The sequence below is a fragment of the Perognathus longimembris genome, chromosome 9 (genome assembly GCF_023159225.1).
Source record: "Perognathus longimembris pacificus isolate PPM17 chromosome 9, ASM2315922v1, whole genome shotgun sequence".
NCBI lineage: Eukaryota > Metazoa > Chordata > Mammalia > Rodentia > Heteromyidae > Perognathus > Perognathus longimembris.
Window position 1 is genome coordinate 65,575,395 of NC_063169.1, and position 14,087 is coordinate 65,589,481.

The 14,087-nt window shown below is 43.1% G+C and overlaps 1 protein-coding gene across 1 annotated transcript in view; it reads right to left on the reverse strand.

Moving 5' to 3' along the window:
• Nox3 (NADPH oxidase 3) overlaps positions 1-14,087 on the reverse strand; it is a 48,646-nt gene that overhangs the window by 25,990 nt on the left and 8,569 nt on the right. The window contains exons 5-8 of the mRNA XM_048354554.1: positions 12,269-12,414; positions 9,749-9,930; positions 6,318-6,447; positions 1,378-1,470 (exon numbers count right to left, since the gene is read on the reverse strand). Of these exons, the coding sequence (XP_048210511.1) occupies positions 1,378-1,470; positions 6,318-6,447; positions 9,749-9,930; positions 12,269-12,414 (551 nt within the window). The remainder of the gene's footprint in view (positions 1-1,377; positions 1,471-6,317; positions 6,448-9,748; positions 9,931-12,268; positions 12,415-14,087) is intronic.

Below are 14,087 nucleotides of genomic sequence, written 5' to 3' on the forward strand. Positions count from 1 at the left end.
GCACCCATGTGCAATGTGGTACCCAAGATGAGACTCTGTCCCTCAAATGACCAAGCTTTCCACAGCACAGTTAGCCAATTTCAGGAGCACACATGCTGGTCTATATCACTTAAGCATACAAGTCCCCGTGAATTAACGCTAATATTTCTTCATGGTGAGTGCACAACTATCTTCTAACTCACTGGGAAATTTCCTTTTTCTCCTTTGTCTTTGCTGACTCATCCAGTGGTCTGTCCAGGCTCTGAGATTTAGATGTACAAGAGCTCCACAGTTTTTAGGTGACTTTTTCTGGCCAGGAGCTTATTCAAAGAAAGAGCTAGTTTTCCTCTGTGGACTTCCATCTTGTTTTGCGAAGAGGCTTCCGGGCCTCCGTGTCTTCTTTTATGGCAAGAGGCCCAAGGGAAGAAGCTCTAACATTTCTACCCTGGAAGACAGCTCTTCCACTGGGAAGGGTATTTGAATCTTTAGTTCTAGGCTTCTCTCCCTTCTGGTGTTTGTTCTAATGCTGCTCTTAGATGGTTTCCCTAGTAACAGTTCTAGGCATCCACACAGTTTCTAGCCTGGCTTTTGATACAGCCTGGTATCTTTCTGTGCTTAAACACCATAATATCAGGTCACATGAATGCAGACTATGACTTTCTATATATCTCCTTTCATGAAGACAGTAAAGGGGATGTATTCTGTCAAAATTGTACTAGAAAATACAAATGCTGTTAGTGGCTTAGGTTTTCTTAGCAGAGAATTGCTTCTTATACATTTAAAAAGTCAGGGGCAGTGGTAGAGGGTTTTTTATGTCTTTCTTGGGGTTGTTGTTAATTTCCTAGATACACATTCTTCTTCTGTCTATTCCTGTCTTCTTCCATTATGAAGTAAAAAAAAAAAAAATCACAGAGTCACAAGAATATCAAGATGGAGAAAGGCTACCAAGGGACCTGCTGCTTGGCAGGCTTGTGCTCCAGGTATCTTGTCTTTCCGCTCCATGGTCACCCCTAGAGTGTCCATTGCTGCCACCTTGGTGAAGTATGCATCTCTATGTGGTATATGGGCTATTACTTTGGGCAGCGTAACACACTCTCAGTTCTACTTCCTTTTCCCTCTCAGAGAGAAACCAGGATAAAGAGAAATACTGATCATTCCAGCGCTCTACCCTAAACCTTTGTCAGAATTCTGTTTACTGGTCTGCCGCCCCGATTCCTGCCTTCAGTAAGATTAGTCACTCTAAAAAGATACTCAGGATACAAGCAATTATTAGAACAGAAGATGAGCCTCTAAATTACAGACTGTTCTGCAATAAAACTGGCAAATTAAAAACTTGGGCTAATAAAAAATTTTCATCGGCACCCAGGCTTTTACTCAGGCATAAAGCTACACGCATACCTTGGTGATGACAACTTCTTGCTGAAATCGCCAGAGCCTAATTATTCTTTCGCATGCATACAAGACCACGGGGCCTAAAACCCATTTCCAGGCCTGCAGAGAGCAGCAGAGAGAGAAAGGAGAAGGAAATGAAAACAGAATCCAAATATTTTCAATTTGAACCAAATCAATACATAACACGATGGGGTTTAGACATTTTCCTTTAACTTGGGCCCAGTTATCAACAACAAAGATGTCTCCTTGTATTAAATACTATAACATCCAATTACTCCTTGAAGCCTACAAGCTTATTTAAGAGATTAAACTCTACTATATTGGTTTTTATGCTTACTTGATCAATGATGCCTTTATGTAATTAGAAATAATTGAATTTGCAAAGAAATAAGAAAGCAGATTGATGTTTATGTTTTATATATGATAGGATCGTAAATGCTCCCTAACTCAGACAAAGTTAAAGGCTTATAAAACAGCTGTACTCAGTGAATGCAGGACGACAAAAATTAAATTAAAAAATGTTTCAAGTAGTTTTTTTTCCCCCCACTGCATTACAAACTAGGGCATCTGTGAATTCCCACCCTCCATGTCCTCGCATAGAGAAAGCCCCCAGTGTTTTCTGGAATATGAAAACATTTTTTTTTTCTTGTCAGTCATGGGGTTTGAACTCAGGGCCTGGCAGCTGTCCTTGAGCTTTTCTGCTCAAGGCTAGTGCTCTATCACTTTGAGCCATAGCGGCAATTCTGGGGTGTGCTGGTGGTTAATTAAAGATAGGAGTTTCACAGCCATTCCTGCTCTGGCTGGCTTTGAACCATGATCTTCAGATCTCAGCCTCCTGAGAGGTGTGAGCCACCAGTGCCTGGTGACAGTGAAAATCTGTGCTCAACAAATCAGTTTCTACACCCACCTTCCAAGAGTGTAATCTGCACTAGAGCCGATCAACTGGCCAGCAGGATGTTCTTATACGAGGCGCTATGACAACACAAGGTAACTTCCTCTAATAAAGGGGATGGCTGGAACCTCAAAATGCTTAAAACCCTTACATCTGATCTGAACTGCAGCAATCCCATGAGGCATAAGATATTCTTTTGAGGAAACTAAGGCTCAGTAAGCGCAAACCACAACGCCAGGGCTATCAGAAGACTAAAGTATTCAGGTGAGATGTGAACTCAGACATTCTACCCACTGGCCTTTGTTCTCTCAGGACTTCAGGCTACCTCTCTGGAACACTTAGTATGTTCTGCAAAAGGAACTGTGCTTCTTTCTTTCCAGCACAAAATTTGGTCTTAAGGCATATGTGATAAAAACCTTATAAAACATGAACCATTGAATTTTAGGATGCCAGGGGTTCTTGGAAATCTAGCATCATTATTAGAGGAAAGTCTCTCCTGCTGGGAATGGGTTGGAGTTACCTTAGGGGGGGAGAGAGATGTCTGGAAGAGCCAGGGTGGGGCCTCTAGCTTTTGAGAATGTCACTGTATGGCTTCTCTCACGTCCTAAACCGTCCATGACTTTACTCCTCCAATAGGATCTTGGGAGTGGGAAGAGGGGTTTTACTTATTCCAATAGATAGAGTCAATTGGATAGCTCACAAGTCCTTCAGCTTTGTTTCTTACTTCTTTTGAGTTTTTCTTCTTGCCTTTTCTGTTTCTTGTTTGTTTGTTTATCAGCCCACGTTTTGCAGAATATCTCTTCTCATGTGCCTCAACCCTTTCTGCTCCCTTCCCGGCACTTCTCGTTTGCCTGGTAAAAGCCAGGATTTATGCAGGCCACACAAAGCAATGTGACCCACTTACTCTTTAATGCCTCGGTGGGTTCAGAAACATGTTCTGAGTAACACTGAGAACCGAACCTTTTGCCCCCCTGAGCTGGGGTTAGACAGTGACGATGATCAGAGTGAGGTAAAAGAGAGGGAGGGGCGGAAGGATAGGGCTGGACCAAAGAAATGAAGTCTGAGCTTCCTAAGGCTTGAACGAACCAGACGTTGCTTTAAGAAACGGCCTGAAGAATTGCAGAAATAATAACAAGAATGCGATTCTTGTTACATGGGCTTAGCGTGGTATTTGTGAAACATTCACACAGTCCTCATGTATTTTTCGCAAATGACCCATCCAGACCCACTTTAGAGCACACCTTTTGGACGTCACATGCTTCGTTTTGGTGGCGTCAAACCAGCCACAGGCTCTGATTCCCCCCCCCCCCCCCCGTGGTTAAAATGGAATAGGCATCGTTTCTTTCTATGATTCACCAGGAAGGAGCATGCAACCTATTCATGCCTTGGCTTTGTCTCTGGTCTAGTATGGGAATTTCTCCAGAAGGAGATAGCACAGCGCGCTTACCCTGCAATCGTTTGAGAGCACCTGGCAATGAAGGAATGAGGATAAGGTAGAGCCAAAGATGAACCCTGGGACAGTAGCTCACCTACGGTGATGAGATTAGGGGAGCATGAACAGAGATGGTAGGTAGGGCACACCCTCAGCCAGAGCTCCACTGCAGCGGGAAACAGGGCTTTGGGCTGGGGCTACCATTTTCCAGCCTGTGTCTTCAGCCATATCTTAGACTTTATTATGTTTAACTTGTCTGATTTGAGGGGAAAAATAAATATCTGATTTGTAGAATGAGACATGATTGGAAGCAATTGTTATTCAAGTCCTTTCTAAGCTTTTAAATGCCTTGGCTTTATTTTTAGAGAGAGAAATATAATGTTGCTTGTGGACAGTAGCAGAAATATGGTGAAATTGGTTTGGGGAAAAGGCCAGAGATTCAGGGAGGATGCTGTAGGTCATGGCCATAGAGTTAGGAGCTCTGGGGTCTTGACATGGTTTTACCCTCTGTAATCACAGGTAAGAATCTGGACTTCTAAGGATTTCAAGGTCCTCATCTCTTCAGTAAAGGGGCAGAATTCCTTAGCATCTATTTTTCTTTAATGCTAAAACACCGTGTGGATTCTGAGCTGTATATTTTCCCCCTTTTCAAAAATGCTCAGAAAGTCTTGGTACCGTGAGTATTTTATGACAGAAATAAAACTACGTTGATTTAAAAGCAGCAGTAATGAAACTTGTTTCCTCCACTTTCCCTCCTGGTTTTTCATCCCTTCTAGAAAATAAGAGCATGCTGCCTTTGATTTTATTTTATGTGTGTGTTTATGAATAGCCTCTTTTGCTAGACAATAACCTCTCCCGAGGTAGGGCCCACACTTCTGAATCCTGTGCCTGCTGAAATGGAGGCTGTCAGAGCCACTGGCAAAAATTCGCCAGGTTCACTCCACACTAGTTAAAGCTTCACCTTTACCACCGATCTCATTCCTTAGTAATTAAAAAAAAAATCAGCTTTATCATTTGTGGATGTTGCAGTTAAGTAAACTACGGAGTCCTTGGTGAAATAGGATCAGGTAGCTTTTGAGGCTGGGTTGTCTGAGAGATCCCGGAATCTGTGGGTGTGGGGTTGTGACTTTTGGTAGAAAGGGGAGGCAGGTGTGGGTTGAAGGCCCCTTTAATCAGTTCCTTTCCCACAAGGTGATGTACTGAACATACCTGGGCATAGTGTGCTCCCACCACTAAAGGGGAGTGGTCGTCAACATTCTATCCATGGAGACACCATGAAAATGCACCAAGTTAAGCACAATGGAGAGGAAGGAATGGAGACTTGGGAAGACCAGGTAGGAGCTGTGCAGTGGTACGCAGAACCCCTTCCTCGTCCTTGGGATGCCTTTCCAGTTCGGTGTCTCTGAACCATCAGAGAGCACGCTGCACCGTTCAGCCAAGCGGTAATTGCACAGCCCACACACGCTTCGGATCAGGATCCATTAAAAATAACGGAAAAGAGTGACACCAGGAGTTTGGGTGTAGCAGGGGAGAGTTAACAGAGAGGCGGGCGAGTTCCCCTCTCTTAATGATAATTAATGTCAGCATAAGCAGCTGGGAGCAGGCCCTGGTCTGTATTCATGAGGCGTGGGAGCGTATTGATTTTTTTATGGAGATGCTGTAGCTGAAAATTTTAGAGAGACATTCACGTTCTTCATTAATATGCAGACTGGAGAGTGGCTACTGAGGGTTGAGTTTTAAGGCAGAGACAATCTATATTGGCCATTAAAAGAATCACAGTCTAATAGGCATATCTATTTTGTTTCTCTTGGTTTTAAACATGTCTCGTAGTAGTTTCACCCTTAAAATCTACTGTTTAATTTACTATACTTGAGGGTTTAATAAAAAGCAATTATCTGTATTCTTCCTTAAAATTATGTATTATTATCTACTATATTATATTATTTCTTCTTCTTCTTCTTTTTTTTTTTTGTGATCCTGGTGATTGAATCCAAAGCCAAGAGCATGTTGGGCAAGAATTCTACCAATTAGCTACATTTCCATCCTCCCATTTTTAAATGACACGTCTTTTGGGGTCTTGTTTCCTTCTAGTTTTAATCTCTAGGCTTTGTTTCCTTTCAAGTTTCAGCCATTTGCCTTAAAGGTTGGCACTGTTCTGAGGTAGAGATACTGGAAGAGACCAAGTAACAATTTCTACTTATCTACCCCACTTCCCACAATGAGTGTTCACATCCAGAAAGTCGTGTGTGTGTGTGTGTGTGTGTGTGTGTGTGTGTGTGTCGGGAGCAGTGACAGGCAGCAGGGTGTTGGGGTGAAGAGATGGTAAGCCATGAGGCTATCTCCTCAGAGCTGCTCTTGTGCTGTTATGAACCTTTACAATATCAGACACCCCTACTTAAATGAAAGAGTATAAAAATACATTTCCAAGCTGGACAGAGTGCTTTTGGCAGTCAATTGCTTTTTAAAATTATCCATAACTTGATTTCTCCATTAGCACACTTAATAAAGAGTTGACTTTGTCTTGTGGTGACATGGGCAGTTCTTTTATCAAGCATATAAAGGCTCTAGTATTTTAACTGTAGGGACAGTTATTTTTAAAAGCTCCCGATGGTTCACTCTTACCGATGGTTCTTTGCCAGAAAATTGAGGCACAGGGCACCGGGTGGTTGCATTCCATTCAGTGTAGTGGTTCCTACAGAACGTGGCATTGTGTAGCAACAGACTCTCCGGACTTTGGCCTCGAATAATCCGACTTATTTAAAAGAAAAAACAAAAAACAAAAACAGCAACAACAACAAAAACCCCAAACCATAAAAATGTCAAACTGATTTCGTATGGTCTTATTAGATATCCACCCCACCCCCCCACCCCGATTTATATTGCACAGTGAGTTCAGGAATAACACTTCCATTTCTTGAAACTTGGGCTGTCAGTCATTTCCCTCAACATCTTTAAAAATAGGCATTTAAAAAGCTTTGGATAACTTTGAAGATCCTGGAAAAGAAGTGCCCCTCTGCGGTATCCTGTGTTAAATTGAAAGTGTCTATATTAGAGAATTCATAATGAAGGAAATTGTTTGAACACATCCTTTTGTAGACTGTTGAATTTAATTAGGTTTCATCTTGTCCTGATTGCTGATTTGGGCTAATTGGCTAACTTTGTACTATTTGGTTCTTTTTTTTTTTTTTTTTCTTCGCAGATTGATTTAACTTCCACGCTTCTTGGTTTGTTTCTGAGCACTTAGAAGTTTTCAAGGGAAGAAGTCAGCAGAAGTGCCCCCTGAATAATGGTATTTTTTCCCCCATGACCACTAAGTAGGCTTAGTGTTTGACAGGGTCAGTATAGGTCATTGTGGAGTGTGTCTTTGAGGCTGTCTTGATACATTTAAGAGAGGAAAGAGAAGCCAGCCTGTGCGAATGGAGCACTGGACCCCGAGTCCTGGAATCCTTCTGTATTACATTTGCTCCCAATGAAGGAAGTGACCTCTGACAAATCGCTTGGTACACACTCCCAGCTCCCCAACAACAGAGGACCAGGCATGGAGGCCATGCGATCTGGGAGTTGCTCAATTCCTAGGTGTTAATGAACAGGATGCACTGATTTCTTTGGACAAATAACCTGTTCAGAGACCGAGAGGCGTACAAGTCCGTAGGCTGATGGGAGGAAGGAGCACTACTGCCTTGACCATAGCCTGATGGCAGCCAGAAATGACGTGCTGGCCTTCGTCCCAGGCTGCTTTCTGGAAGCCATCCAACTTGATCATACCCTTTTGAGTCAGATGAGCAAAACTCTCTGTGAGTGCCCAATGTACAGAGGGTGCCAAGACCCAGGAAAGGGGAACAAGAGAGTCAGAAGACGTCATGCATCTTATAACCCTCACTCGTATGCGAGAGGCAACATATCCCACATTATCAAAAACAGTCCTCAGATCATTCCACAAATAGAGTGCTTCAAAATGCTTTAAATGTATTTTTGATGTCTTCAGCTACCCCATCTCCTAATAGGTAAATCAGTGAGCTTTAACACATTCCAGTAATCCTACTATTACTTGCCATTTTGCGTGCAATTTGCAAATTGCTTTTGCTGTAAACAATAGCTGCAGAATGCTTCAAGCTGAGAAAATTAAATGAAGACCTTGTCTCAAAACAAGTCTTTGAAGTAGGTTAAAATAACTAAAAAAAATTATTTGGGGTAATATTGGTTGGATCTTAAAAAGGGAAAATCTCCAACAAAACACTGTCCAGTGCAATCATCTTATGCCTCTACCGTGTACAAGGGATGGATGCAAAGGAGCAGGTTTAGGGGGAATGCAGGTGTATTTTCTGTGATGAGGACTTCTAGGCACATGAGGGTTTTACAGAGCCTCATGCTTGCTCCAGGGGAGACCAGAAGAAGGACGAGGGGCAGAAAGGTAGGACTGACCGTCTCTGGGGTGGGATAGTAGGACACAGTGTGTCCTCCGACCACTCCAAGCACAGAAAGGAAGAACGAGATTCCTACAGACTGAAAAGAGCCAACTGCACATGCTTTTAAGCTGAAAGGAAAATGGAAAGAGGGCCTTTAGCCAGACATCAGCAGTAGCACTGTGAAGGTTGGCTGGTGTCAGTATAAGGCTTGGTGGAGGGAGGGCAGTCTTTGAGTGTGTCTGACAAGCTGAGGGACGGGAGTGTGTGTGGGTGCATGCCCGTGTGTGCATGAGGCCCTTAATGAGACATACATAGTAGCCATGGGGAAGTGAGACCCTTTCTAAAAGTAAGGATGACTCCTACAGGGACAGGCTTTGGGTAGGGCAGTTGACTTGATGAGGTAAAAATTCCCGTGGAGCACCGGGAGCCCTGGGAGGCGTGGCCTCCTCTGGCCAGGTAACCTCTGGGGCTGTCTGCCTGCTTTTGTGTGTCTGTGCTCAGTGGGCCCCTTCTGGATTCACAGCCCTCCATGCTCAACACAGACAAGGAAGAGAGGGGGAGGAACTGAGACCAGAAGCAGTTCTGCTAGCACAGGAAGCGCAGGATGAACTGTGGCCAAAGCAAGCAAGTGTTCCCAAGGTTGTTGGTGACATTCGTGCAGGGAACAGGATGTTTAACTGACCGAAAGTGAGGCCCCTTCCTCCAAGGGGTTGTTAAGAATAGAGGCTGACTGTCTCAAGATGGGTGTCCTGGGTCTGTATCTGTCATTCAGGGACCTGGGCCTTGAGTGCCTGGCTTTACCCAGGCCTGCCCCCTGAACGGGGACTACGCCACTTCTGCTTGGCAGGACCACTGTCAGGCCAAGGGGATCGTTTATACCTGTGCTTTGAAGTAGTAACAGACTAATCAAAGGAGATAAGCCCTCTCGTACACAGCAATCAGACAACCCATTGCTACTAATTAATAGGAAAGAACGAAAAACATTCGATTAGTGGGAGAACATATCACCCATCCTCAAACAGTTTGGGTGCCAGTCCAACTTCTGATCAAAGGATGACAGTGTCAGGCAGGGGTTGAAAGCTAGAACAGAATCGTACTGGATTCCTGAGCACAGAGGAATGGATCCTAGAGAGAAGATGGGGAAATGGAGACTCAAAATACTCCAGTTTTTCTTGGTTTCTCTTCCGGTGAGCGGTATAGCCGATCTAGAGTCCGATTTGGACTGGCCATCCGCAACCGTGTCCCCCCACACACTGTGCTGCCTCCTCAATGACTTTCCTTCAGCCCAAGTGAAATTTGGGTGTGAAAAATTTATCTCCTGATGGATTCTACATAAACTGGGTTGCAGAAACAGGTAGTGAATGAAACGTAGATCTGCTGTCATCCTGCGTTCATTCAAATTCCTGAATCTTAGAAACATGTCAAGACTCACTGACATAGCCAGGAAAAATAAATACGATACTTCTCCCTCGACACCGTTTATTTTCTGCGAGGAGAAGAAACTTGTGCGCGTGAGTGTGCGTTTTCCACAGCTAACGTGTCCTCAGTCATGAAAGGTTGGGTCTCTCCATCCAAAGGACTTCCTAAGATTATTTTAAGATTCACAGAGATGAAAGTCTTCAGCCATTGAGCACAGCGTGTACTTACCCTGCTCCATGGAGAGCCAGACCGATAAAGAAGACAACGAATGCATGGTGTGCGTACCAGAATAACTCATAATAGGACCGTCTGATGAACTCGGTAGATGAGGTCATAATTAAGATCAAAGCCAGAGAGATCACCAGGCCCGTGATTCCTGCGATTGTTGTTAGCAACATCGTGGCTGGAACCTAAGAGAAATGAACACCAGGACATTAATATCTTAGTACATTTTCAAAAATGTCAGAGTGCTTTACCAGAAACCTGTTAGCCACAACAAGATGCCATCCTATCTTACGATAGACATTTGCGTTGCTAATTTCTCCAACCTCCCCTACCAATATTGCCATTATTTTTCTGTCTTCATCTATGAATTCTCAAGTCCAAGTCTCATGTTGCATTACAATTAGGACACTATATAAAGAGAACATTTTAAGTTAAAATGGTTCAAAGTAATTTGGAGTTTTCAGTTCCTAGCTTTTCAAATAAAAATGTGGATCATCATGATTAATTGCATTTTAGCATTAATAACACATTTTTTTGGAGAGGTCTCCTAGGGCCATTGTTAATAAAGCAGCTGCATACTTTCTTCCCCTGGTAATTCCTCCTGTTCTTGCGTTTTAATAGAAAGGACAGTGACTTGTATTTCTTTCACACAACATTCAGGGTGGGTTGGGGGCTAAGGTAAGTCTTGGTAAATCCTAGGTGGTCAATAAATATACAGACACTCTTTCTAGGTGGCTATTTGCCAAAGGCCTGGATTCAGACCTTGAGTGCACGAGACAGCTGAACAGCCTTTTAGGCTATGAATCCCACGCATTTCATTTTCATGGTGACTTTCCATATTCTCGCCTGATCATTAGTATTCATATGTTGTGCTTCTATCATTGAGCTGGCCATGAGCTCAATAAACTCACACTATATCTTTTGTCCATAAAACCTCATTAATTTGGGCTGTTTTGAGATCTGGAGGTAATTTGGGCAGGGATGTCTTCATTGTTTATTTTTTTCTTCATAGAGTAGAGAGTGGAAATAAAATTGCAAGGGCTATGTCTAAATATTTAAAAGATTTTTTTTTTTGCAAGTACACTCAGGCATTTTAGAAATCCATTTACAGCATATGATGTGCTAATTTCAAATCATTCTTTTTTTTTGTTTTGGCTATTAAAGCAAATCTCCACTTCACTTTTCCTGCAATGCATTTATAGACTGGTTTGAGTTGTAATGAATCCTTTAAAGTAATCCCAGCATATCTCTTTCATCATGCTCTACAATGTATACTTTGTGTTATTGATACTCATCTCTCCCCAAGTACCCCAAATTAGGGGTTTTTCTGAGCATAATTAGTACCCACATAGCATATTGCTTCTAAAATTTTGCAATAACTGTGTTGGGAGTAGCTTAATTATCTTGGTAAATTGCTTTAAAAGTTGTTTGTATTAAATACTATTTATTATATAGTCTTTTAAAAAAAGTGGAGGTAGGTAAATTTTCCAGAGACTTAGTGGGGTGGGGGGAAGTATTAACCCCAGCAGGTACCTAGACAAATGCTGTGATTCAACTAAAATGCTAGTAAAGACTTTCCCACATGCTCAGGACATCTGTAGTTTTGACTTATGGCTGTGTAATCTGTGCGTTTAATTGCTGTCAGTTAAAGAAAGGTAGCTCAACTTGATCAATGAGCTGATACTGAAAACCATGTTGAGATAATTAAGAGATCTGAAAGATCAAACTTTGGATTTTTCCCTCTGAATGAAGTTGTATGAGCAAAATGGCCACAGAAAAGCATGATCCAGGTGATAATGGGGGAAATTTCCGTTCCTGGAGTGTAGGGCCTTGAGACTTTTCTTGGACAACATAGATTTTTCTTAACCTGGTCACGATGCGACACACATTCCAACATAGCACTCTATGGCACAAGGCTTTGAGGATCTACAAAGAGAGAAGTAGGAGAGGCCTGAGGAGCAGGAATGTCTGGGCAGAGTGCTGTGGTTTCAGATTTGGTTTGATTTGTACTTCCCAAAGGCGCTGCCACTCTGTGTACCTAACTAATTGGCATTAATGATGTCACCAGCCAGGCAGGTCTCATTATAAAATTAGCTTCTTTGGCCAATATCTGATCTGGCAAACCAGCTCTGCACACGTGTGCCAAGTGTGAGGCGTAGGAGAAGAGCTCCAGAAAACCATTTGCAAATTGAAAATGAAGACATCAAATCTGTAATGGCTGGATTAGGATGAGTCTAATATCAGTCAAAAATATGATCATGAGCTGCTTTTAAAATGTAAAGTACTAGGGCTTTTAGAGGTTACTGCATTTCTTAAGTACCACATAATGTATTTTTGCTATAAATTAATTAAAGGCATATATTTTTCCCCCTTGCTCATAACCTCTCAGCAACATTAATGATGGAAAAGATAACTTAAAAAAAAAAGGGAAAATTGATATGGGCAGAAACTTCTCTTTGGATCTTATATTAACATTCTGACACAGGAAAGGGACAGGGAATGAGTTAGCCCGCAAGGACTTACCGTGTGGAAGGTCCGCACAGGGTTGAGGTAGGTCTCATTTGGGGCGTTGCCAAGTTGGGCAAGTGCAGATACAAGTCCTTCGGCGTCCTCTGACTGGCTCCACCGGTAGCGCTCCAAGTTGAATAAATGCGCCACAGTGTGAATGGCTGTCAATGAGGAAGAGGAAGGGTTGATGTAATTCCTGGGAAGTGTGATTTGTTGAGTATCTCCCCGAATGTCTTGAAAAGATTGGATCAGTGGATCAGACATATCTGAAGAGGATGCGTGATTCGCCAGGATCATTTAAATTATCTTATGAAGCAAAGGACTTGCTGAGCCATCCTAATCTAATTTTAAATATAGGATTGTGGAAGCCGGTAGACCATCGCACGGCTCCCCCGGGATCTCCGTGAAAACAAGGACCATGCTGGATTTCCTCTGCTCTTCCAAAGGGAATATGGGGAACCTGCCTGCATACAACAGCGGTAGCGTTATCTGCTACAGTGAACTACGGGAGTTGCCAAAGCTTCAACCTGCTTCTACCTCACCGCCAAAAGAGGAATGAGGCCTGCATTATCTTGAATGGCGCAGAAACAGTAAGGACTCCAACTTCTCTGGACTGAGCCAAATGGATGGCCCCTTTCAGTACCCCTTCCTTTCGTGGAAGAGGCCCCATTATGCATCTTATGCCAACATTTGCCTTATGCTACATATGCTATATGTTTACAGCATCCCCTGGTTATTTAAAAACAAAAGAGAGGGAGATGTCGGGGATGGCTGTGCCTTTAAGAGGGGACGGCCTAGTTAGCCCGACCCGCCTCTTTCCGGCTTCAACCGGAAGAGAAGTCCCCCGCCCCTGGGGGCAAGCACGTGTGTGCCATCATGGCACCGGAGACCCCAAAGGCCCGGTTCTTGGGGGGGGGGGGGATGTGGTCTCCGCCCATAGAGGAAGTTTTGTGACATCATCGTGATGGACAGTCCATTAGCCAATCGTTAATACCCAATTAGTCCCTCCTCTTCCTGCCTGCCATTACTGTTATATAAACCCCTCCCTTGAGTAAAATCTTTGGAAGCCGGTAGACCATCGGAAGGCTCCCGCGGGGGTGGGAGGAATAAATATAGGGTTGTTCTGAGTGAAATAAGTCTTGTGGCATCAAAACATAATCATAGCCTCAGTGTATATCCTAGGGAAAGAAGTTGTATGGGTATAAAGAGAAAGCTTTCTGAAGATCTCAGAAAGCAGTGTTCTAGGCCACTGTTCATGAGAGGCACCAACATGTGTTTGGAGCACAGATGAAACTACCAGGCAGTTGTGGTGGGTTTGGGGCTTCTTCATGGCTGACCCTTGTGGGTGGTGGTGCAGAGGAACGGGAAGGAAACAAGATCAACGGAAAGTGGGGAGCCTATTAGCTGTCAATTTGGCCCCTGCTGTCAGTGTGGTGTGTTTATTTACAAATTCTATCTTGTACCAAACAGAACTTCTCTCTCTGTCGCCTAATTTCCTTCTCTCAGACACATCCACATTTCTACCTTGAAAAGTTCTGCTTCTGCTTCAAGACTTAGTTCAGAAGTTATTCATTACACATTCTTCACTTGTACAGATACACATGATATTCTGATTGTGGCATTTCTCAGAATTATTGCTATGAGTATTTATGTATGTGTGTATTCCCCAAGGATACAATCTGAGTCCTTAAGACTTTTTCATCCTGGAAATCTCAGCACCTGGCACAACTGCTTAGCACCAGTAAGTGTTTAATAATTATTTGCTAAGTGACAGTGAGGTTATAGAAAGGCAGGTAGGATAAAGAATGGCTTAGAAAAACAATTGATTTTATCT